The sequence below is a fragment of the Leptonychotes weddellii genome, chromosome 2 (assembly GCF_054177405.1).
Source record: "Leptonychotes weddellii isolate Sample4059 chromosome 2, ASM5417740v2, whole genome shotgun sequence".
NCBI lineage: Eukaryota > Metazoa > Chordata > Mammalia > Carnivora > Phocidae > Leptonychotes > Leptonychotes weddellii.
The window spans coordinates 123,491,155-123,516,989 of record NC_138370.1 but is presented as its reverse complement, the minus strand read 5'-3'; the positions used below and the strand labels follow the sequence as shown (position 1 = coordinate 123,516,989).

Sequence of the window (25,835 nt, the reverse complement as noted above, 5' to 3'; positions counted from 1 at the left end):
GTTACAGAAAAGTTCTGGAAAAAGACCACCTTTATGGTAAAGTTATCCTACTGTACTGCACCTCAATTTCCCCATCTGCAAAAGAGGGATAAAAATGGTACCTACCAAGAAAAAAAAAAAAAAAAAAAAGGAAAGAAAGAAAGAAACATGGTACCTACCTCATAGGATTATTGTGAAGATTAAAAAAGTAAATTCATATAAAGCACTTAGAAGAAAGCCCAGCACATTGAAAGCACTCAGTAAATAGTATCTGTTATCCTACTCATATGCTTTCCTTATAATTTATTATTATGTTAAATATGCACAAGGCAAGATTTATGAATAATGAAATAACACTAATTTAGTTTTTTCATTCTTATTGGATCAAAAGAGTAATGCTGGGCACAGCACTAGGCCCAAAGTAAGTGTTCAAATATGCGGAGTTGAATGAATAAAAAGATAAAAAGGGATAAAGGTAAAGAAAAAAAGAGATAAAGGTAAATCTATACTTTGTCCTGCCTCATTGAGGAACCAGCCATTCTATAAATGATGACCAGATAACCTATCTTTTCCCACACTAACAGTTCCACACACACATGTGCACACACATACACAGAGTTTCAATCATGTTTGATGAAAATCTTCCTTGCAGTTTAAGGTGTTTAGCGTAATAGTCCTTAAGTGGGCTCCATAGACCTCCTAGGAGAGTGTAAACTGCCTAAAACTCATCCTTAAATGTATGGGTATGTGAGTGTATTTGCTTTTTCTGGAGGGAGTTCATTGTTTCATCAAAGGTTAGAAGACATATGGGACTCCCTGGGGCACCTGGGTGGCTCAGTCAGTTAAGCGTCCAACCCTTGGTTTTGGCTCAGGTCATGATCTCAGGGTTGTGTGATCGAGCCCCACATCAGTCTCTGCACTCAACGGGGAGTCTGCTAGAGATTCTCTTCCTCTCCCTCTGCCCCTCCCCTGCTTGCGCATGCTCCCCCTCCAATAAAAAAATAAGCAAATCTTAAAAAAAGAAGTATGGGACTCCCTCTCCCCGCCAAAGTTTACAAACCATTGGTTTGGCAAAGCATTTAAACTATCTTCTGTTATGTTGTCGTCATCCATCATTATCATGCAGGGATGTAGTATGGTGATGCTCTCAGGAGCTGTCTAGTTGTACAAGGCGCTCTGTTTCTACATCAAGCAGCAAATGGTGAACACTAACTAAATGCAGGTCTCTCCATGGATTATCTCAGTCCTCCAACACTCACTGAGGTAGGTCCGATTATTATGCCCATTACAAAGTAACTAATCCAAGGTCAGATAGCTAATAAGGGGTGGGACCAGCAATCAATCTTGACAGGTGAATTCTAGGCAAGCTAACCTATTATTGTGAGGTGTGGATGTGAACCAAAAGTAAATGGATGCCGAATGAGGCCTCTTCTAAGAAAAACATGATCTTGAGTTTATGGACACTGAGCCATCAATTATGGATGGTCAGGGACATTTCCCCCTTACTTCTGCTCCAGGGAGTTGAAGTTGTTGGACAAGTGATTTCTGGGTAAATTAGGTGATGTTTACTTGCTTTCATACAATCAGTGAATATTTCAAAGAGCTCTTACAACACCTAAATCCCATGGAATCGGGCATTCCAGTTGCCCGGGGCCCACCTCTGAGACTGTGGTAGTGAGGCTGCAGTGAGCCTAGGGTGGCTGAGTTTTGGTCAAGCTCCCCTGGTTGATGCCTCTGCACAGTAGGTTTGACTATCACTTAATGAGTTTAAATTCTCATATGAAACTTCTTCTTGAGTGATGCTGGCCTTGATTTTTTAATAACTTGAGGGTTTAATAACTCTTGATAGTTAATAACTCAAGAGTGATTTAAAATAAGGCACTTTTATAGCACTCACACAGGCAGATGTTAAATATTAATGTGTTCTCTTTCCACTGGGTTTATGTTAACTTTGTTTTGATTTCTAATTAGTCCATCTGATAATTAAAGAAGCTTGTTCAGGAGCACTAAAACTGCATCTGTTAGCAGCTTATGTACTCTGAGACCATCTTCTTGGTGGGAGGCAGGACTGCAAGTCTGTGAAGGGTGTGATTTCTGAGATAAGACTGCCTGGCTCAAGGCTTGCCTTCACCGTGTGTTAGCTGTGGGACCATGAGCCAGCTGATTTAACCTGTGTTCCTTGATGATCTCCTCTATAAAACTGAAATTCATATGTATTTCATAAGTTCGTTGTGAGACAATACATATAAATTCTTTATAATAGCACTTAGTGGGTGGTAAGCTCTCAGCTAAGGTTAGAACTCAGAATCATCTCAACAGAAGCCATGTAAGTAATATTACACACTTCCTTCCCAGGAAGAAAAGGGCACTGTCAACAAATGTGTGGACTGAAACCCATCTGTCAAATCCCTAGAAAACAAAGAAACTTTGTCTGTGGCTTATGGGGCAAAACAAACTCTTTAAGGATGAGAAAAAATGTAAGAGTGACCCTGGAAAGACTCAGTGGCCTGGTATATGGACTTTACGCAAGATGCTCCCATTGAGAATAATTTCTGGAGGAAGCAAATTTGTTGCTTCCATTAATGGTGGGTAGGTACAGATCTTAAAGTGTATGGAGGAGAAGAAACAGGACCCTACATTCTCCTATTGTAGACCTTATTGCTGACATAGCTAAATTTTGTTGTTGTTGTTTTTGTTGTTTTAAGTAGGCTCCATGCCCAGCGTGGAGCCCAATGTGGGGCTTGAACTCACAACTCTGAGAGCAAGACCTGAGCTGAGGTCGAGTCGGACGCTTAACCGACTGAGCCACCCAGGTGCCCCACACATTATGAATTCTCACTTAGAATTTGGATAAATGTAATGATGCTGGACATTTTGAAGTTTCTACAAAGACCATAATTCTGTTTTTCTGAAAATCGTTCATTAAAAAGTCTTGCCTTTGCCTCATAGTCAGCATGTGGGTTGCCTTGTTAGCTTGATACTGCACGATGTATGGAGTCAAGGCCGGCCCCAGCTTGACGTAGGCACCTCTGTTACTGCCAACTTCATAGTAGTTGGAGGCAGAAAAGATGGTTAACACCTACATCAGAACAGAGAGAGAAAGGCATTCAGGTTCACTGAAGAACTCAAGAACTCTTCACCCTCCTCGACCCCACCCATGGATCTTTTCAATTTTTAAAGTCATCAATGCTAGTAAGGCAGGAGTTGTGATTCAAGCAGTAACAACTTGAATTCTGATGGGATATCCATAACATGATATCTTTTTTTTTAAGATTTTATTTATTTATTTATTTATTTATTTATTTATTTATTTATTTATTTATCTGAGAGAGAGTGAGCGCGAGAGGGAGAACACCAGTGGGGAGGGGCAGAGGCAGAGGGAGAAGCAGACTCCCTGCTGAGCCGGGAGCCCGACAGGAGCCTGGAGCCCAGGACTCCCAGGATCACGACTTGAGCTGAAGGCGACGCTCAACCAACTGAGCCACCTGGGCGTCCCACAACACGGTTTCTTCACATTTTTATCTCAAGGACAACAGCAGGGGTCAGACAAAACACTTCATTTGGTTCAACTTAGAGGCAAGCTGGATCGGATAATTTGGGAAGGCCATTATAATCGGTACACCAGTTGTGAAAGCTGGTGTGAGGCCTCACTGCGGAGCTTCCTACAGAGAACTGTCTTCTAAGATGTTCTGTGAAAAAAGTTTCCACACTGTCGGTACATCGGGAAATGGTAGACACTGCATCTCTTCTTGGAGATTTACAAGGAATACAGGAAACTAAAGGTCTCGGAAGTCCTGCAGTAGACAAACTTGTATTAACCAAACGTTTCTTAGATTAGTTGATCTCACTTTTTGTTCCCCCCGCATGGAAACCTGTTATTCTCCTGAAGAGTTAGTTTTCCTGGCAATACTCTCATCCTAGCGGCACTGGGCTAGGCAAACGTTGTAGGATTAAGATGTGCAAAGATGAGTCAGGACATTAAATATGCTCCTGAGAAGACAAACAATCCTGAATCCCTGCTGGGGCACAGTGCAGAAATCCTGTCACCCCGTAGTGATGTGACTTAAGGAATGGAGATGTGGCTGGGAAAACCCCAGGCCATATTTCTGTCCTCAAGATGGGACAATATCTGCCCCTCTGTTCTCCTCTCAGGGCACTGCTGAGTGGTGGCAGCAATCAAATTTTGAGCTTTAAAGAGGCTGTGAAGGGCGCCTGGGTGGCTCACTTGGTTAAGCATCTGCCTTGGGCTCAGGTCATGATCCCAGGGTCCTGGGATCAAGCCCCTCGACAGGTTCCCTGCTCAGTGGGGAGCCTGTTTCTCCCTCTGCCCTTCCCCCACTCACGTGCGTGCGCACGCGCGCGCTCTCTTTCAAATAAATAAAAATAAAATCTTTAAAATTAAAATACATTAACATACTTAATCTCAGGAAACCCTCAACAACTGAGGGTTCCTGGAGTGGAGGGAGGTGGGAGGGATGGGGTGGCTGGGTGATGGACATGGGGGAGGGTATGTGCTCTGGTGAGCGCTATGAATTGTGTAAGGCTGATGAATCACAGACTTGTACCCCTGAAACAAATAATACATTATATGTTAATTTAAAAAATGTGAAAAAAAGAATAGAAAAATAAAATTTAATATTTTTATTCTTTAAAAAAATAAAATAACATACTTTGAAAACATTTGCCATAAATAAATAAATAAATAAATAAATAGGCTGTGAAAGTCAAGGATCAGTGACTATAAAGGACCTAGCTGCCTTGAGCAAGTGGGAGAACAAACACAAGGCGCAGTTGACTGTGCGCAACCAAGCGCCTGAGCTCGTCCAGGCTGGGAGGAGTGGTCTGGACCACCCCCGCGCCACTGCCGCCTGGCTCCCACCTTGCGGCTGTGGCAGAACTCGTAGCCCTCAGGTTTGCACTCATGGGAGCGGATCAGGAACTGCAGGTTGTATTTCTGTAGCAACTGTTCTGTCACATTAGGTCCAAAATAACAGCCTCCTCCTCGAACGGTGTTAGCCTTGCAACCCTCCTGGGCCATGGGATCACTCCACAGGATATCGACCACCTGGAGAGACCAAGAGATGGATTATTTCCTAAAATCTAGACAGATATGCAGAGTCATTCCTATGAAAAGAGGAAGAGAAGGAGGAGGAGTAAATAGCAGAGGAGGAGAGGAAGAAGAGCATACAAGTATTTGCATAAGTGAATAATTTTCCATGTGATCAATATTTGACATATGCTTTTATATTTTTTAAAGATTTTATTTATTTATTTGACAGAGAGACAGGGAGAGCGCAAGCTGGCGGAGAGGCAGAGGGAGAAGGAGAAGCAGGCTCCCCACTGAGCAGGGAGCCTGACTCAGGGCTTGATCCCAGGACCCTGGGATCATGACCTGAGCTGAAGGCACTTAACTGACTGAGCCACTCAGGTGCCCTGACATATGCTTATATTTTGAACACCTGAGGTTCCAGAATTTTTTATTACTCACAGAAGGAGCATGTGTATATGTGCATATTGTTTGACAAGCATGTTACCCACTTTGTTGGAAATAAATCTTATATGACAGCTCAACATGTAAACCAGATAAAAAGGGAGCTGCTCTGGGAGAAATCTTCAGTTAGCCCCAGTGCTCCAGGCTCCTGGACATTTGCCCCAAAGAGAAGGCAGAAGTTATGGGACTGGCAACATGATCTCTCATGCAGTGTTCACAACGCCCCGGCTGTGGTCCTGGGAAAGTGCAATCAAATGTTTCAGTTCTTCAAGTAATTTCAGCATTTTTAAAAGAATTTGCAGAAGAGTTGAACAACTTTTCCAGCAATTCAGGTTCTATCCTTTTGTTACTACTCAGGAAAACACTGATGGCCAATCTTCTATAATTTACATGAAATAATCAGGTGTATTCTGGTTGTTGACACCCAGTACTTTCTAAACGTACTTTTGAGGGGGGAAAGTGCATTTGATTTGTAAATATTGGAACACTATTATTGAGTCATGTTTTGCAAAAGGAGAGATTCGCATTTATTTTAAAATTTCCACTCTACATTGCTGCTGAAGCCCAGGATCCATAGCTCAGGGAGAATGTAACGGAAACCCAATATCTATCTCTCTGAGGTGTCTAGCCTCAGAGTCAGCTGCGACTCCTTTTTCTCAGCACCCTCCATCCAATCAATCCGCAAGTTCTGCTAATTTTAGCTCTTAGCTAATTCTGCATTCTCTCCTTTTCTTTATTGGATAAACCATTAAAAAACTGCCAGGGTTATAGTCAGAAATGGCTGAACACCAGCAAGTTCCCACAGGGCTACTAACTCCGCGGCGCAAGCTCACCACGTGTATCTCCCGCACGGATTACAAGCGCCCCTGCCACAGCCTTGTCCCGGCGGAATGTGCGCACCGGGCGGCTGCCAGGGTCCTATCTAGGCGAACACTGTGAGTGCCTACTCTGTATTCATTCTCCTTCTTCCTTCCTGCTACCAGAACTCTGATGGGGAGTTTGGGGTGGCAATGGGCATCGCTGAACGCTTGCTTTCCCAGTCTCCCTCGCAGCGAGGGGCGGCTCTATGACACACTTCGGGAGATTCTGGAAAAGCCTTTAGTTGCCTAATAACAGAGGCCCACAGAAGCTGGTGACCTAACCCATTTGGCCTTGAGCTACATGGTCATCTTTCTGACACATTAAAAACAAAACATCACGGAATAGCATCCAGTAAGTCCTGGCTTACCTTCCCACCCCAATGAGGCTAGGTCACTAAACCAAGTTTACTCAGCAACAGAGCCCACCGGCCACAGCCGACCGACCTCTACGAAACTCTAAAATATGTGAGTTATTAGGCAAATACTAATATCCTTCTGGGCTGTTCTAACCCCAGGGGGAGAGGGAAAGGGGGTGGGAAAAAATCCCCTGAATTCACAGGGAGAGAAGAGATTCGTTCTGTTTAAAAGCCCCTCCCGAAGACAGCCAAATGCCAGGGAGCAGCCCCTGGCCACCCCCACCTGCTTCCACTCCTCCGGAGTGGGCTCGGGCGGCTCGTCGGCGTCCGAGTCGGCTTCTGGCGTGACGAGCAGCGGCTCCCCCTGCGCCCGGCTCCCCGGGAAGCCTGCCTGCTGCCGGCCCCTGTCCAGCTCCAGGTCCCCGGAGCGCCGCACCCGCCGGGCCAGGTCCTCCGCGTCGGCCGGGCCGCTGCAGGGGATGCTGGAGGAGCGGCCGGCGCGGGGCGCCCCGCGGGAGCCCAGGCGCAGGGGCGAAGCGGGGAGAGAGCGGCTCTGGGGCAGAAACCACGGGGTGGGTCGCCCCGCGCAGCTCGGCGGGGTGGCCTTCTCCTGCGTCGTCGCCGGTTTCCCGTGCTCCTTCCTCGTTTTGCGCCTCAGGGTGGAGACGATCTAAAAACGGCCAGAGAAGACACAGATGGCGGCAGGAAACCCGAGGTGGTTTCTTGAGTAGCCCCTCTAAGTCAGCGCGCTCACTAGCGCTGGTCCTGCCCCCCCCCCCCGCGCAGGATGAGCACGGGGCTGGCGAGGAAGCCTCTAGAAACGGTCAGGGCAGTTGGATACTGCTGTGATATTCAAGCACGTGATCCGTGGGCTTAAATTTTTTTGTTTGTATTTCATTTTTCTTGTACTTCATATATGTTGTATTTTACAAAAGTTCTCATGTGTGACAAACTGGACATTTATAAAAACCTGGTCCTCTGTCACAGGTAATTGGAGAAATCCTAAGCAAAACCACTGTTTCCTCTAGGAGCCTAGTGAATTGTAGACAAGGATGGGAAAGGGCACGTCTCAGGAAGGTGAGCCTGTATGGACTTTCCTGTTGTTCAACCGGGTACTAAAACAAAGGAGAAGAAATGCAGCTTGTGGTTAAACTATGTTGGAATAGGAAACACTTGTTGCTTTGCCGTGGGAGAGGCAGGACTTCGTGGCATCTCACAGGAAGTGCTATTTTACCTGTTGAGGAAGGAGAAGAGCACCTCTTTTCAGCCTGGACCTAATTGGAAAGGGAATCTTTTGGCCAAAGAGACTGAGTATGGTCCCTGTCACTGACTCAGAGGCATCATGGTACTGGGACCAGGCTGACGATAGAGTCACAAGCTGGAAGAATTCTGATCATGGGAAAGAGAAGGGTCAGGCCACAGAGCACAGCTGTGGCACCTAGCCCCCATTCCTGGCGTGCCTGAGTGCCACAGTGGAAACCGAGGCACACAACATTGGAAGGGTATCAACGACAGAGGTCTGACGCACAGCGGGAACTCTCTGCAAGCACATAATCAAAGAATGAGAAGAAGAATCGATTTCTGCAAATCGATGTAAGGACTGTGATCCAAGGAAGCCATGTCTTGGTGTGGACTGGCTTAGGGCAAGGACAAAGGACACTCAGAGAGGGTCAGCAGAACCTGAATGATGTTTCAAGAGGAATCCAGATTGAATAGAACAGAACAGAGGTGTTCTCTAACTTTGGACAAGCTCTAATGACTTCCTAGGCAGCTTAGCCCGGGGCATAGAGGGTGAAAGGCCACCAAACGTGAATGGAGTGGTAACCCCCTCCTTCTCTCCTTGTTGCAACTCAGAGTGAGGGCCGGACCAGGTAACTGGTAACCTTTCCATCCTCAGGTAACTTTAAGGATGTTATTATCTGCCCTCAAGAGACATCCCTAACTTTGATTTTTAAGGAGAATAACAGCGTTAATATGTGTTGCGCCCTTTGTAAATAGATGTTATGCTGGACACTTAACATGAATTCATTGATACCCTCAGGCCACCGCTATGAGACTGCATCCTCATTTATGGTTTTACACGAATTGATTGATTAGCCCTCACACCCTGTGAGATAGCATCCTCATTTATAGTACAGATGAGAAACGTGAGGCACAGAGTTACTAGAACATTACCAGGACTGAATCCAGATATCTGACTCCGGGGCTCCTACTCTTGTGTTTCCCGCCCAAGTGATCCCAGGACTTGGTACAGATGGCTACATCACCCCTCCCCAGAGCTTTGCAAACCAACTATTGGGAAGTTAGCTTTTTGCTAAGCTATGGAAGATAAACTGTTCTTTAGCATTCTTTCCCAAAGTCCCTACTTCTCCTGTATATATTAAATGTGATTCTTCCCATTAAATGTGAATCTGCTTTATCGTGACTTGCTGTCTCTACCTCCAGACATAGATACAGCAAAACAGAATATTTGAATTTAAAAAAAAGTGAGGTGCCAGACATCATGCAGAATTGACAAAAGAAATACTAAGAGCTGGTTTTAGGTCCCTTTGGGCCCCTCCTCCTCCATTAAGAACATGAAGGGGTTGAGATTATGGAGAAGCAGAGAGGGGATTTATAATGAGGATTTTTGGAGGAAGCTGTTGAAAATGTTGCAGGTGCCCCCCCCTTCCACCTCTGCTAAGGAGTTATCCTTTTCCTTTTCCAACACTGAGTTTGTGGGTGCAGGGACACATATCTCGTCTTTCAGTCACCAGACCACAAGGGGCCAGAGCCAGACCTTGATATATAGGACTTGAATCCAGAAACCTTGGACTGGATGCAATTATGGGATGAGACCTGAGTGTAGACTCCATTGGGGAGGGGATAAGCATGGTTCTACGTGTGGCAAGCAGGATGTGCATAGAAATTTGGGGAGCAACAGGGACAGATCAAGGCAGAGTGTGGCTACCCAACATCTGTCTACTCTTCCTCCTTAGAAATAGAAACGCAGATTCTTACAGATACCACCTGGAATGAAGAATACACTTTCCAATCTGCCTTTCGGCTAAATGTTAACATGTGACAACATTCTGAACAGAAATAGGAACAAAAATTTTGTGTACACCTGAGTGTCCTTAAAGGGAAGAAACATGCCTTTCTTCTACGCTGCTAGAACATGGTCGTGACGATTTGGGCTCAGGTAGCCATGCTGGGTCATGATGCAGCATGGGGGAGCAACAAGAAAGCAGGAAACTCGGTCCCTAGTGACTTCGTGGTGTTACTCCCCCAGCCCTGGACTATTGGCTTCCAGTGCTTATTTACAGAAAGGAAGAGATAATCATTAAGCCATTGTTATTTGAAGTTTTCTGTCACTTCAGCCAAATGTAGTTCATACCATTTCCACTTGCTGAGTACAAATTTTGTAAGGCATGTGTACACACATTTTCATTTAATCCTCACAACATCTAGGATACAGTCACTCCTATTCCTATTGTATAGATTCAGAAACTGAAGTTATAATAAATAACTTTTTCAAGGTAATATTCTATAAGTAGCAGAAACAGAATTTCTATCCATTTGTCTCCAACTTCATGGGTCATGGCATAACCACTCACCACACCTACTCAAGGGAAAAAGAACATATTTCCCTACTTCAGTATCTGTGTGGCAGACTACCACTCCCCCAAATCTACTTTCCCCTTCTTTGCCATAGGAATGGAAACCCCAACTTTTGTACCATGCATGTGGCCAACCAGAGAGAAGACTGCATTTCCAGCCTCCCTTCCAGCAAGGTGTGATCATGGAACTATTTTCTCAACAATGGGAGGAGAGTAGAAGAGAGGTATACAACTTCTTCCCTGTATCTTTAAAGGGCAGGAATATTCTTCCCCCGCTTCCTTCCTCTCTCCTATTGCTTGGAATACAGATGTGGTGGCAAGCCACCTTGGCCTATACAGATGAGGGCATGGGAAAGACATCCTAAGGATGGCAGAGTAACAAGACATAAGAAGGCTTGGTTCTTGGAAAACCTAGTAAAACGAAGCTGCTGTACCAGCATGTTCCAAGACTCAAAGCAGGGTCAGTCTGATTCTAAAGCCATGCTCTTTCATTTATGTCTCATATAACACAGACTTAGATTAGTTAGAGTTGCCCAAAGCACACTGGCTTGTGAAGTAATGAGCTCTCTGTCTTTGGAACTGCTCAGCCGAATGTTGTCAAGGATATTGCAGTAGGGACTCCTGTGGTTTGGAAGGGGTAGTTGGAGTACAGAAGCCATAGGACACCATTCAAGCATAAGAGTCTGTGATTAAAATAGAATCTTTGTTTTCTAAATTTTTACTTCCAAAGTGAAACAGAAAACAGAGATGTGTGGATATTGGAGCTTAATGCATTCTGTCTCTCACCCCCTCCTCCTGCCGGTTCTTGTAAATCCCCTGAGGGAGGCACCATCTCTGGTTATCTCTGCATCTCCCCTACCACTTTCCCTGCACAAAGTAAGCCCTTTAAACATAGTTGTTGAGTTTAATTCGAAATTGATCTTCATCTTCCTATCTGCCGATTGCCTCCTCCCTGCATGAAGTAGGCTCTCAATATGCATTTGTTGAGTTTAACTGAGTTATTTGAGAAATAAAGGCTCTTCACATACAGTGATTGAGGGGTATTTATTAGAATCGTCTAGATCAGGGATGGCAAACAGATGGCTCTCGCTGCCACTCCCCACTATAATGTCTATAGCAAACATCACTAACGGATCATAGTGTACTTGCGCCTTGCCCCCAGACGTGGAATCTTAATCCTTCTCCTGTTAATGATTTAATGGCGTCCCCTGGAGTCAGCATGCAAGATGACATTTATTTTATGCTGCCAGTGAAACTGGGTTAAATTATTATCAACTGGGTTATTATTATTAACTGGATTAAATTATGGTGAAATATGCAATATTTCATTACTCAGTCAGTACCTTGTGCCTGTCTAGTTTAGCCAAAAGCTCCAGGTCGGTCATGTCTGACACTCCGCCATGAAGAATCAGGACTTTCTCATCAATCAGAGTGGCCAGAGGAAGCCAACAGAAAACATCTTGCAGTATTTTTAGTATTTTCTTGCCATGTATCTGGAAAATGATATTAAGAAGCTATTAAGTTTCCAATGATACACTCAACTTATCTGAATTAAGAGAAACTTTTATTTATTTTTTTAAAAGATTTTATTTATTCAGAGAGAGAGAGAGATACAGCGAGAGGGGGAGCAGGAAAGGGAACACAAGCAGGGGGAGTGGGAGAGGGAGAAGCAGGCTTCCCGCTGAGCAAGGAGCCCAGTGCGGGGCTCGATCCTAGGACCCTGGGATCATGACCTGAGCCGAAGGCAGACGCTTAACCAACTGAGCCACCCAGGCTCCCCTGGAGTACATATTCTTAAGGAAAGAACAGACATCACTCTAACATAACACTATGCGCAGACACAAAAAGGGACATATTCTATAATTCTACCCAGGATCATGACCTGAGCTGAAGGCAGATGCTTAAGGACTGAGCCACCCAGGAGCCCAAAATTTTTAAAGGTAGCATACCTTATATTTATGCATCACTTCCTTGGTAAAGCCATATCTAGATTTAGAAGCAAAAATAGATATTAAATTTAGTGACAAGAGTTATGATATAACTGAATTTTTATAAAAATTCATATTCTATATACATATACATATACTTATATAGAAAAGAGACTGAGGAATAATTGCCAAAATGTTTACAATTATAGCATTATCTCGGTTCAAGAAATTATGGGATATTTTTATTTTCTTCCTTTTGCTTATCTGTATTTCTTACCTTTTCTAAAGAGTATGGGTATGTGAAAAAAAATTAATGGTTTTATTAGGAGTAGGATAATGTGTAAGTTTTAAGGAAATATTTTAAATGTCAGACATTGTGTATTCCTTTATACAATTGGAAAACTACTTTTATTTTTTTTTTTAAGATTTTATTTATTTACTTGTCAGAGAGAGAGCACAAGCAGGGGGAGCGGCAGGCAAAGCAGGCAGAAAGAGAAGCAGGCTCCCCGCTGAGCAAGAAGCCCAATGCGGGACTCGATCCCAGGACCCTGGGATCATGACTTGAGCCAAAGGCAGACACTTAATTGACTGAGCCACCCAAGCATCCGGATAACTACTTTTAAAATGCACCTAACAAATCAGAAGCTCTGACAAAATAACTTCTTACAATCACAGGTAAACATCAAATACCCAGCGTGTTTAGTTTGTTACCGTAAGTTCACCATATAGTCCTCATGGTTTCCTCGGTTAAGATGGAACTCTTTTGGGTAAACCAACATGAAGGCGAAAAGAACCATCAGGATCTCTACTGAATCCTTGCCTCGATCCACGAAGTCACCATTGAAGACGTAGGCCTTCTCTGGTGACGGGAGGCCATTCTTCCCAACAAGACAAGTCCGAGAAGCAGCAACAAAGGAAGGGAACAGGAAATCAGGTTGAGCCACTGTGTATCTGACAGTTAATGTCCGATCAAAAAATTCTTTGCTTTCTGGCTCTCCTCCAAACATGAATTGTCAAGAAAAGATGCAAGTATTTTTTTTATTGGTCTTATATTTCCTTTCTAGCCAGGCTGAGGTTATGACATGCTCATCAAAATAGTGCTTTATACAAAGCTGGAGTCTTGCCATGTGGTATGTGCAAAGGAAACCAAACTTGTGATCCAAAGGCCAATTTTAAGTTCTGGCCAAAATATCTTTTTTTTTTTTTTTTTTTAAGATTTATTCATTTATTTGAAAGAGAGAGAGAGAGAGCACACCCGTGAACTGGGGCAGGGGGCAAGGGAGAGGGAGAAAGAGAATCTTAAGCAGACTCCCCACTGAGTGCAGAGCCCAACGTGGGGCTCAATCCCATGACCCAGAGATCATGACCTGAGCCAAAATCAAGAGTCGGACACTCAGCCTACCGAGTCACCCAGGTGCCCCTGGCCCAATATCTTTAGTAATAACAGCAATAGCTGGCAGATTTCTCAGGATTAAACAAGACAATAAGTGGGAAAATGCTTTGGGAAGCACAGTATATATAAAGTAACTTTACATTAATAGGACATTCATATATGTTGTTACATGTTCTATATTTTATAACTAAAAACAGGAAAATAGCTTTCAGGTGCTTTGATAATCAACAATTTTCTTTATTTGGAAAAAAGGAAATCAATCACTAAATAATGATTCCTTTTCTTTATTAACCTCAGATTTTTAAAACAGTTTACAAAAATATACTAAAATGTAATACAGTGCTATCTTTTATATTATGTATTTGCTACTATGTAATTTTTAATAATTTAAAATAATATTTTAAAAAATCCAAGCAATGGTTAAGCATTTGTTTAATAGATACTGCATCTGAACTTCTAGAATAAGCCTCAGAGCAAGACAGGATCTTAAACATTCATACCTTATAAAATATAAATATTAAATCATCCAGCTGGCCATGTAAGTCTCCTAATAAAGATAGAAAAAGAATATCAGTTTCTGTTGGTCCTTACCACTGTGTCTCATTTTTACTGTAAAAAGGGAAATACCCAGAAAAATCTGACAAAGTGATGGTAACTCATTTTTCCATATGTAAGATAGAGATAAATATTAATTTCCCTTTTGCAGGGATAGTTAATATTGAAAGCAGAAAACACAGTATTCGTTTTCTACATGATTATCATAAATAGTAAAGGAAGCAAAGATAGGACAGAATAGTGCAGGGTTGCCAACTCCAATGAGAACTGGAGAGATTCTGCCCCATCCAAAGTAGGAAGCTGCTATTCACTTATGGGCTCCTGTTAGGAGATTTTTCAAGAGATGTTGGAAATCTGGATTTTAATATGAAATTCTCCAATTTTCAAACGTTGGAAATTAATTTTAAAAATTTAAGAACATTCCAGGCCAAGCAAGACCCATCTGCAGTTTGCGTGTGGCCCTCGAGGTGCCAGTTTACAATCCTTGGCATCTTACAGTCTGCATTCCCCTACGACATGGGACATCAGTCCGTAACAGATGTGTCAACATCACTGAAAACATCAGGATGTGGAAAGAATCATGATTGACAGGATTTCTCTCTGGCAGAAGACCATCTGTGGGTGGAAGGAATCATTTGCTGGGCCATTAGGGCCTGCTCAAGTAACAACAAATAAACTGTCTTCTGACAAAGGAGGATCTGGCTCTTTGCAGGGATTTTGCTCTGAATGGAGATCGTGAGGGAGGGGGCAAATCTGAATTGCCTGGGAAAATAGAGCAGAGGCTGGGCCCTCTTGCCCAGTAGCTCTTCTTGGCACTGCCTCTATTTCAGTGAACGTGGAGTGAATGCATGAGCACCGTCAGCGTGCATCCCATCTCCGGCCAGCCGGCCTCTAATCTCCCCATCCCAGGAGCTCTCTTGTTTGCATCTAGCACGTGGCGCCATCTCTGACTGGCTCTTACCGCACACAGTGACCTCCTCGCTGTAACAGGTGGAGACACGGTTGATGTTTGGCAGTTGCACCAGGTGTTTCCTGGTTTCGTGCAAAAGATTCAAGACGTAGCGAGCATGGAGCTGCTACTAGGAGGAAGAGGAGGGAGAAACAAAGCAACACTGATATTCCTGCAGCAAAATGGGCCTCGCCTTTACTGCTTAATGACTGACCCCAATCACCCGAGACCCCAAGACTGACCCTAGTAAACTGCCCCTGGGACCCAATGCATGAATCCTCTCTTTTTCACCCATCTTCTGCTCTCATTTCTGCTACCAAATATTGAACTAATTTCCTCTTTCCTGTCAACTCGATGAAAGCTTTCCTTGCCTTTTGCTTGGGAGAGATGCATGCTTGTCTCAGCGAGGTGTGAGTTAAGTGCACGCATGTTGATGGTACTGAGTGATCCTTGACATTACCGGGGAAACCATCCCAACTCCTCCTGCAATGAATTCTCTTCATATGGAAGAAAGAAAGGGCTGGAATCCGGCATAGAGCCAAAATCTGACCACTTCTCACACCTCTGCCTCTACCACCAGGGTTTCAAACCACTGTCGCCTTTTGCCTGGACCGTGGCAGGACCTTGACTGGTCTCCCTGCTTCAGCCCTTGCTCCCTACCCTCTATTCAGAAAACAGAATGATTATTTTAAAAAGCAAGCCAGATTATATCATTTCTATGCCAATGTCTCCCTATCTCTTTGAGAAGAATAGGAGTCCAACCACCCTCCCCTCTGCCTCCATCCCCTACACTCTTCCCCAACCCCCTCCTCACCAGCGACAGTGGCCTTCCTGAGGTCCCATGACACTAACCCCCTAAGTCCAGGGTTGCTCCTTTTGGGTTGGGTCTGGCCTCCCTCTACATCTTACATGGAGTTGTTGGAGACGCAGGGGCCCCAGAGTGAGCTTACTTGTTTCAGTCTGAAAGCTTCCACCAGGGCAGTCGCGTGGTCAGGAAGAAGTGGGAAGGAGAGACGTGGCCCTGTGTAGCTGTCCGGGACCTCTATAGATTCATAGTCACTGAGTTTCTCCATCTCAGCGTCCTGGGGGAATGTCTTCTCAGTGAACATGTGGTTCAGGAAGTCTCCTGGTCAGGACAGAGGGAAGGCCAGCTTGTGATCAGATGGGCAGTCCACGGGCAGCACGAACAGTCTTCCCCTGGACCATGCTTGACGTGGAGTGGGCCAGTCTGGTGTCGGCTCCAACACCAGGGAGGAGAAAGGAATAGGAGAGTGACAACAGATTAAGGTGGACAGGAGAAGAGGTTATGCTTTTATGTCAATGCCATTTTACTTTTATTTTAAAAGATTGCGATGTGTCAGACTTAGAATGAACAGAAATTTAGGAGCCGAGGCTTGTAAGCAGGAGGAAAGGGAAAAGCCTTGGTGGAAAAAAGAAAAAGCTCACAGGCATTTTGGTGCACTGTGAGTGTGGCAGAAGCCATGAGCCCTTCCAGGGCCCTTCAGGCAAGGGCCCACCGCCAGCCTCCTCATCTCTGGCCCAGGAGCTCGGCAGGCCGATACTGTGGAATTAACAACCTTTCCGATCCACCCGGCCAGCGGCCTTTAACCAGTGAGCCTCAGGAGTTGACATATGAAGGCTCCAGTGCCCTGCCTTCAGTGGGATCATTCCAAAGCGTGGGTTTTGCACTGTTTCCCAGGCACACTGAGTTGCTAGCTTAGTAGCACACCCCCCCCCTTTAATGGCGGCTTTCCGTTCCCTGAATTCCTTCCCCACTCCCTCCCCGCCCCCCACTGTTCCCTGCATTTATTCCTTGCACCCAAATTCTTGTCTCCAGGTGTGCTCCTGGGAGAACTCAGAAGCTGCCATTGATTTGTCAGCCTCCTTGCTCGTTCCCTGGCTGTCACCGGATCTACGCTTCCTCTGCCGCCCCGCTCCGTCTGCCATCTACGACCCTGAGACAGGAGGATGCGCTGTATGGCAGCTCGTACTCACGCTCATGGTTGCTGCTGGGGGTAAAGTGATCCACAAGGTAGCTGAAGAAGTCATGGAGCTGAAGAAGAACCAGAGACTCGGCTTTAGAGATGAGTGCCAAGAGAACCAGGAGGGGTCCAGATCCGCCGCGCCCGCTCCGGCCACTGGGGCCGTGCTGCCCCTGGGCTGGAAGGCAGAGCTCTGGGTGACTCCGCCCCCCATCCCGCCGCACCTTGACCTGGTCTTGCTGTCCCGCATACTCTATGGACTGGAAGATGCGCCAGGTGCAATGCCGCCTCATCTCCAGCCGGGCCGCATAGCGCCGGTACCATCTCTGGATGAGGGTTGCTGCCCTGAAGGCTGTGACAGGGACGGAGAAGCGAGCCTGTGAGCCGGGACTCCCCGGGCCGAGGGGGGGAGGGGCCCGGGGGGGGGGTAGGCGAAGGGCACCTCTCCTACCTTAAAGTGGGGGCAAGATGGGCAAAGCGCCAGCCATTGCCACCGGTAGGAAGGATTTGCCTTACCACCGGCTGGGGTGCTCTTTTCCCCCTTCCCACCCCCACCCCCCTTCATTCTTACCTCGTCGTTATGCTATCACTGGAGGTTTACTGGAATTCCTACTTTTTGCTGAAAACACTATGGGTAGAGCTGGAAAGGTTGGATTGCCAGGATTCTCAAGAAATGCAACCTGGAAAGGTGGCAAGCGGGAGGCATCCTTGGAGAGTGGGACGATGCGGGGGTAGAAGGTGGGAGGACATTGTGACATTGTAGCAACAGACTGGCTATCAGGCGTCCTGGGTTCTAGGCCTGGAAATGCCCTCATCGGCTGTGTGGCTTCCCAGGAGTTTTACCTTCCTGGGCCTCAATGTCCCCATCTGGAAAGGGGGATGAACTAGAGGACTGGGGAAAACAAACAGCAGACACACAGATGACCGCCTAGAATGTCAGGTGGCAGTAAGTGCTTGCTGGGCTGTGCGCTTGCTGTCCCCAGACTTGCGATGGCCCTGTGGGCTGTCAGTGTCCCCATCACCATACTTGGGTGACCGCACTGGCCATCCGATCTGCAGGTGGCCTTTGGGCCTCTCCTTCTGCCGGGACCTGTGCTGGGTGGCTGCGTCCACAGGGTGACAGGAGGAGGCTTACTTCTTCCCATGACCTTTATCACCCGTGGTCAAGGACCACGGCCAGAGAAGAGAGCCGCTTCACATAAATAACGAGGTTCTTCTTAAGCTCCTGGGCCTGACTGTGCCACTGGTGATGAATGGGGTATTTGTGGATAAAGCAGGATTAAAAAGGAAACCCTGCAGGTTAATTCAGGTCAACCTCCTGAACAATAGGCAGACTGATTTAATATATTTAGCCTGCATTAGAGAGCTAATAGAACTCTGGCTGATTTCCCTAAGAGGAAAGTCACTGGTGGAGTGGGAAAAGAGAACCAGGGAGGAACTTAAGCAAAGCTGAATGTGATTTCCTATGACAAAAAATGTCAAACTGTAGCTGTTCCTCAAAGGCACTTACCAAATGCTAAGTGACGAGGCTGAAGCTCTACGGCTGACGTCTGTAGACCCATGTTCAGAACAGTGAATGCAATGTCCGGAGTAAGTGCTACAGACCTTCTAGAAACTGACGGGAAGCACAGATAGCTGGACCTCGCCCTAGGCCTGCAGCGTTAGACTCTCTACAGGGAACCCAGGGGCCTTCGGGTCTCACAAGCTCCCCACACGGTTCTTATGTGCCATGGAGTGTAAGCAATCCTGAGGAGTATCGGGGCCACGGAGGTTCTGTGAAAATGTTGTTTGCTAACACCTTGCTTCAACATTTCGAGGCGAGTGCTGCCGACTAGACATATTCCTTCCTCAGGGCCGAGAGAGCAGGCAATGCCTCTTTCCTACCTTCCCCCCCACCCAGTCCTGCCAGTGGTTACCTTTAACTGAGAGAGGGGCTGTGAGGGGCAGGGTGGTCTAAGACCCTCTACCCCCTCCTTCCCAACAGCACAATCTAACACGCCTGGGTTCCTCTTGTCCCAGCTTTGTGTGCACTACATGCGGGACTACAAGTTACAAATGTGCCTGGAGGTTAAAACGTCACGTTAAGAACAAGGCGACTGCATGGACAGGGAAAGACCAAGGGGCACCAAGGCACCAGATAGCAAATAAAGGGCTGTCTTGGCAGTATAGCCTCCTGGAGGGCCTGGCTGGTGTGGTCAGTAGAGCATGCGACCCTTTTCTCTCTCTCTCTCTCTCTCTCTTTTTTTTAAAGATTTTATGTATTTATTTGACAGAGAGAGACACAGCGAGAGAGGGAACACAAGCAGGGGGAGTGGGAGAGGGAGAAGCAGGCTTCCTGCCGAGCAGGGAGCCCGATGCAGGACTCGATCCCAGGACCCTGGGATCATGACCTGAGCCGAAGGCAGACGCCTAACGACTGAGCCACCCAGGCGCCCCTCTCTCTCTTTTTTTTAAGTAGGCTCCACGCCCAGTGTGGGGCTTGAATGCACAACCTGAGATCAAAAGCCTCATGCTCCCCCAACTGAGATAGCCAGATACCCCTAGAGCTTGCAACTCTTGATCTCAGGGGTGTGAGTTTGAGCTCCACGTTGGGTGTTGAGATTACTTTAAAAATAAAATCTTTAGGGGCGCCTGGGTGGCTCAGTCAGTTAAGCGTCTGCCTTCAGGTCCCGGGGTCCTGGGATCGAATCCCAGGTCAGGCTCCTTGCTCGGCAGGAAGCCTGCTTCTCCCTCTCCTGCTCCCCCTGCTTGTGTTCCAGCTCTCACTATCTCTCTCTCTAATAAATAAATAAAATCTTAAAAAAAAAACAAAAATAAAAACAAGAGCCTCCAGCCCCAGCTACCCAGACAATCATGGACAAACCACCCAGCTGGACCCTTTGCAAATTCCAGACCCACAAAATCACGAGCAGATAAAACGGTTGTCTTAAGCCACTAAGTTTTGGGATAGTTTGTTATGCAGCAATAGATACTTGGAACAGGAATTATATAAATGCTTTACAAAGTTATAAAACAGATTTAAAGCAAAATGAAAAATAAATCTATCCCCAAAGATTAAAAGCAAAAGTTTAGGGGTGCCTGGGTGGCTCAGTCAGTTTAAGCTTCCAACTCTTGATTTTGGCTCAGGTAATAATCTCAGAGTGGTGAGGATGAGCCCGGTGTCTGTCTCCACGCTGAGCATTGAGCCTGCTTAAGATTCTTTCTCTCCCTCTCCCTTTTCCCCTCCCCCACAACTCACACATGCTCTCTCTCTCTATCAAAAAAACCCAAAGGTTAAACAAGTGAAACTAACCTTATATAAGTTGGAAACACAGAATAGAGTTACTTTAAATGACTTGAGAATTCAGTAATTTGTACATTCCTAGTGGACATATCCAAAGGACAAAAAGAACTACAAAGAAATCTTAAAGAATTTTCAGTAATCACATTGTTTATAATAATATTGTTACTGTTCTGGTAGGATAGAGTAAATAATAATAGTGTAAATAATAGTGTCATTAGGGAAAAAGATTTTTTTTTAAAAGATTTTATTTACTCATTTGAGACACAGAGATACAGAGAGAGAGAGAGAGAGAGAGAGAGAGAATGAGCAGGGGGAGAGGCAGAGGGAGAGGGAGAAGCAGGCTCCCCACTGAGCCAGGAGCCCGATATGGGGCTGGATCCCAGGACCCTGGGATCATGACCCGAGCTGAAGGCAGATGCTTAACATCTGAGCCACCCAGGAGCCCCGGGAAAAAGATTTTTAATGAAGAGATAGATATAAATATATCAAGTCTGTTAAGTAAAAATATTGTGTTCCTAAATATAAATTGGTCATGGTGAGTTTTTTTCTCTAAATAATACATGTTTTCTGGATCTGTTCACTGAAAAGGGATAGAAAGGTGGAGGCCAACCAGGAAGCAACGAATACCCCACACCCTAAAGAAGTAGCTACTCTGGGGACAAAAAGGTACAAGATGACCCTGGGACATATTTTCAAGCTAGACAGCAAGGAAGCTTACAGAAATGCTGAAGCCCATGTAAACAAGGTGTAGTCACTATTCCCCTTGCTTTTCTCCTACAGACCTTTGGCTACCTCTCCTCAGCCTCCTTTGCTGACTCATCCTCTTCCACCTGATGCTTAAGCCCCAGAGTCCTTCATGGCTCTGTCCTAGGCCCTGGTCTCTGATTTGTCTTTACTCTCCCTCTAGGGTACTTCAGGGACCCATGGCCTCAATCACCACATAACATTCTGATGCCTTCCAATGCATATCTCTCCAGCCCAACCTCACCTCCAAAATGCAGATGTGAATATGCACCCACCTTCTCAGTCCTTCTACCTGCATGTCTCACAGACACCTCAACCCCAGCAAGTATGAACTCATCATCTTCCCTCTAGTCAGAATTGGTTCTCCTCCACTATCTTTATGTCAGTAATTGGCAATAATTCCTGCCCAGTCTTGCTAGCCAGAAAACTGGAAGTCATTCTTGATCCATCCTTCTCCCTCACCCCATACATCTACTCAGTTGGATCCTGTCAGTTCGATCTCCTGAATATTGTTGGAATTCACCCTCTTCTATCCCTGCTGCCAACAACTCTGGACCAAGGTATCATCATCTCTTGCTTAGATGACTTCAGTAGCTTCTGGACTGTTTCTTCTTCTACTCTTACTCCCTCTGATCCCTTCTTCACAGAAGCCGGAGGTCTTTTAAATGTGTATATCTTACTATCAACGCCCTATTTTGAATTCTTCAGTGGTCCTTCATGCCTTTAGGATAAAGTTTAAAATCCTATAGACGCTGAGTGATCTGGGCTCTGCCTACCTTGGCAGCCTCATGTCATGCCATCCTCCCTCTCGTTCATGTCAGACCATTCAGTTCCTCGAATATGACTCGCTCCTTTCTACCTCATGACCCTTGTACATGCTGAACCCTCTACCTGAAATGCTCTTTCATCTGCTTGTTGCCCAATTTTATTTCATTCACTTGTGCATGTATAATTTGGGATAACCCCTAGTGGACAATACTGACTCCTCAGCACACTTTAACTCAGTCAAATATAGTTCGCCAGCTCCTAAGATGTTCAGCTGACATTCTGGTGGTTTCCTCATAAGGAGGAGAAGCTGGTTTTCAGGAGTTGCCTGAGGAGAAATATAATGGTTTCCTTCTTCCATTCTAAGAAGCCCCTCTCTATGCAATGTAGGCTTTGGGATGCCTAGAGCAAGTTTGGGAGATGGGAAACACATACCTTTCTCTGCATTCTGGAAAGCAAAGTGATGTTGCGTTGAGGTACCGCTTCCCATAGTGTAGGTACAAGGTTTCTGCAGGACACAGATAGCAGGTCAGAGGGAGAGCAAGTTATTTGCTGACAAAAGGAAGAGGGAATCTGAAAGAAGGGAATTCAGGCAGAGTATTAGTTAGGTAGACCAAGTTATCTATGGACCTTGTCTCCCACATTATAAAAAACATGAGACTATCATATGAGAGCACGTTCCCCACCTCTGCAGTGTCAGTGAATGAGGTATTCCTCCCCCTGAAAATTCCATTTGTCATCTCACCTCTCTCCCATATTTCCAGCCTTTCTACTAGCTTTTCCTTTTCAGTCTAGAAACATCCTGAAGTCTCTTCTCTTACAATCTCAAAGCTAATGATCATCATCATCATCCTTTGACTCCTATATCCCTCTAGCTACCAGCCAGTCCCGCTATTCTTCTCATTTAGACTTCTCTCAAGAGTAGACTACATATTTTCTCCTTAATTCCTCTTAAAACCACTTTTTACTTCTTACCTATTGATCAAAACCTTTCATGCTGATGTCTCCAATGCCTTCGTCTTTTCAGTCCTTACCTTGCCCAAACAGCAAAACCATCTGTCTCCACAAGCCCCACCTTGATCAAAATTCTACTCCTTCGGTTTCTGTGATGGCGGGCTCCCTTGCATTTGCTCTACCTCTCTGACTATCTCTCTCCTTCTTGAGCTCACTTTTCTCTATCCTTTAAATGTCCATTTTTATTTGTCCTCTAGTCTCAAATGTCAGGTCTCCTTACTCTGAACATGGTCCCTGGATGACTGAATCAATGCTCACATATTCAACTATCGCTTCCCACCTCTCAAATCTATATCTCCATCCCAGATTATCCATACACGTTAGTCCCACATACCCAGCTTCCTGCTAAACTTTCATTGGGGTGGCTCATATTCCATGTGCCACACACAGAACTCATCTCCCTAAAAGCTTACTCCTCCAGCCTCATCTCTCTCCTCTTCTTTCTTCAAACTCTGCTCTTTGACTACCATGACCTATGCATTTTTGTTTTGACTTGGAATATTCTTCCTATCCCACTCCTCTTCCCTAACTTGGCTAACTTTACTCATTCCTTAAGGCTCACTTTGGACATCACCTTAGGGAAGCTAGTTTGACAGGCCCCTCCTGTGAGCTCCCGAATATCCTATTCACATCTCCATCACCACAATAATATATTATAGTTTCCTATTCTATGTCACTATTAGACTACCAGTTCCTTGAGAGCAAAGACTGTGTCTGAGCAAATTCATCATTATATCTCTAGAAATTAGACATGGGTCTGACATGTGGCAGGGATTCAATAAATATTAATTGAATAAATTTTTATTTTTACCGTATTTATTTATTTATTGCCACATTTATTTTTACATAACAAAGACCAATCTTTTTCTAGCTCCTTTTCAGGAAGCAATGTGAGATGTACTGAGTTAATGTTGAGAGTGGATTCCACTATATTTTTCCCCTCCCTCACATCTCTCCACTCTACTTCCTCTATTTTTAAAGGTTATTGTATTGGGGATTGTCAAAGAGTTATTATCTTTTCCCTTGCAAATCAAAGAAAAGCCTCACCTTGCTTGTGTTAGTTAGCTTATTTTGACTAAATAATCAAAGAAAAAGACTATTACCTCTTTTGTATGTGTGTGCAAAATGATTCCCAGATATAATGGATATCATGAAACCAGAATCTGAGTAATGGGTCAAAATGAGTATCCATCATGACTAAATCAATCCAACTTTCTCTAGATACCTGAACAGTTTTAGAGCTGAAAGGGGCATCAGCAATGATTGAGTCCACCAACTCACTTACAACTTGTTTTGATAATCGGTAACTTGCCTATGGAGACACATTGTGTGCTAAAGTGTTTGGGTTTTGGAAGTGCACAGATGCAGGTGAGCATTCCAGCTCAGCTTTTCACTAGACCTTGGTCGCTTAACCTCCCATAAACTCAGTTTTCTCATCTACGTATATATTTGAGAATAATAAATAATGTATTTAAAGTGTTCTTAGAATATGGTAGAATCTCAATATATGTTGCTAGATTGGATCTGATATATTTATTTTAAAATATCAGTAACCAAAAACATGTCCCTGGCTTAAATTTAGGAGGCAGTAAAAGACATACTATCTCAATACAGCATTGTTATGAACTGAATGTGTCCCCCGGAAATTCACAAATTGAAGTCCCAACTCCCAATGTGATGGTATTTGGAGGTGGGGCTTTTGGGAGGTCATTAGGTTTAGGTGAGGTCATGATGGGATAAGTGTCCTTATAAGAAGAGGAAGAGAGTAGATCTCTCTCTTTCTCTTTTTCTTTCTCTCTCTCTGCCATGTGAGCAAGGAGGTGGCCATTTGCAAGCCAAGAAGAGGGCAATCAGTACAAATCAAATCTGCTGGCATCTTGATCCTGGACTACTCAGCCTCCAGAACCGTGAGAAATAAATAATGTTGGTTAAACCACCCACCTGTGGTATTTTGTTATCGCAGCCCTAGCTGACCAAGACAAGCATAAATTGATTATTTCTGGGTCAAAGCCAGCCTCTGGCTGGCTTTTCTCTGTTGGCAAAACGTGATGGAAACATTTCCTCTATTGCCCTTCAGGGACCTTGTTTCTTATGAGTTTATAAATCCAAAAATGGTGGCAGAATAAGACAACCTTGTCTGTCACCTATCCTATAAAAAAGATGCTGAGATAGAAATATGACACTTCCATAGAGTGAGAAAGGAGTAACTATCATGGGTCAATAAATTATTTGAAACAACCTGTAGGGGTGAAAGAAATGAAGACTCTCCTCAGGCAGCACATCTACTTGTAATTAACCCTGGTCATCAAGGGCAAAAAGGATGTGCCTTCATATATTGCGAAAGGGGGCAGGGTGCATCCAGACATCAGGATGGTGCATGGATGGTGGTAACTCCATTACAGGGTTGTGACAAGGGTGAAATGAGGTTATATATGAAGAGAACTTTGCAAATGTTTGTCACTGTAATGAAAATCATAGATGTGGAAACTCTTTAAATGACACTCTCAGGAATGTCTTAAAATATCTCTCTCCCAGGGGCACCTGGGTGGCTCAGTCGGTTAAGCGACCGACTTGATTTCTGCTCAGGTCGTGATCTCAGGGTCGTGAGATCGAGCCCCACGTAAGGCCCTGAGTGGGGCTCTGTGCCCAGCAGGGAGTCTGCTCAGGATTCTCTCTCTCCCTCTGCCCCTCTCCTACCTCCTGTTTGTGCTCTCTCTCTTCCCAAAATAATAACCACCTTAAATATTTTATCAGTACAGAATTAAGAAAATACATCATGGTACATTAGAAGTGGAATGAAATAGTATTCAGCCATGACAAAGAACAAGGCAAATCTATATGTAATGATATGAAAATATCCCCAAGATATATCATTACATGAAGAAAAGCAAATTGCAGAACAGTATGCTTACTCTGATCTCATCTATATAAAAATAT

General features: G+C 44.9%; 2 protein-coding genes across 3 annotated transcripts in view; both read right to left on the bottom strand.

Annotated features, from left to right (window-relative positions):
- Nucleotides 1–25,835, bottom strand: part of PPEF2 (protein phosphatase with EF-hand domain 2) — a 213,795-nt gene that overhangs the window by 6,107 nt on the left and 181,853 nt on the right. Inside the window, exons 3-14 of the mRNA XM_006744036.3 lie at nt 22,320–22,392; nt 17,317–17,444; nt 17,106–17,163; nt 16,061–16,236; nt 15,123–15,237; nt 14,107–14,153; nt 12,925–13,091; nt 12,235–12,271; nt 11,629–11,778; nt 6,970–7,356; nt 4,859–5,044; nt 2,916–3,058 (exon numbers count right to left, since the gene is read on the bottom strand). Coding sequence (XP_006744099.3) covers nt 2,916–3,058; nt 4,859–5,044; nt 6,970–7,356; nt 11,629–11,778; nt 12,235–12,271; nt 12,925–13,091; nt 14,107–14,153; nt 15,123–15,237; nt 16,061–16,236; nt 17,106–17,163; nt 17,317–17,444; nt 22,320–22,392 — 1,667 coding nt within the window. The remainder of the gene's footprint in view (nt 1–2,915; nt 3,059–4,858; nt 5,045–6,969; nt 7,357–11,628; nt 11,779–12,234; nt 12,272–12,924; nt 13,092–14,106; nt 14,154–15,122; nt 15,238–16,060; nt 16,237–17,105; nt 17,164–17,316; nt 17,445–22,319; nt 22,393–25,835) is intronic.
- Nucleotides 21,261–25,835, bottom strand: part of NAAA (N-acylethanolamine acid amidase) — a 38,538-nt gene continuing 33,963 nt past the window's right edge. Inside the window, exon 11 of one of the 2 annotated variants that reach the window (XM_081812957.1) lies at nt 21,261–22,457. The gene's annotated coding sequence lies outside the window, so the exon portion shown is untranslated. The remainder of the gene's footprint in view (nt 22,458–25,835) is intronic. The other variant, XM_081812958.1, reaches the window with a different exon arrangement.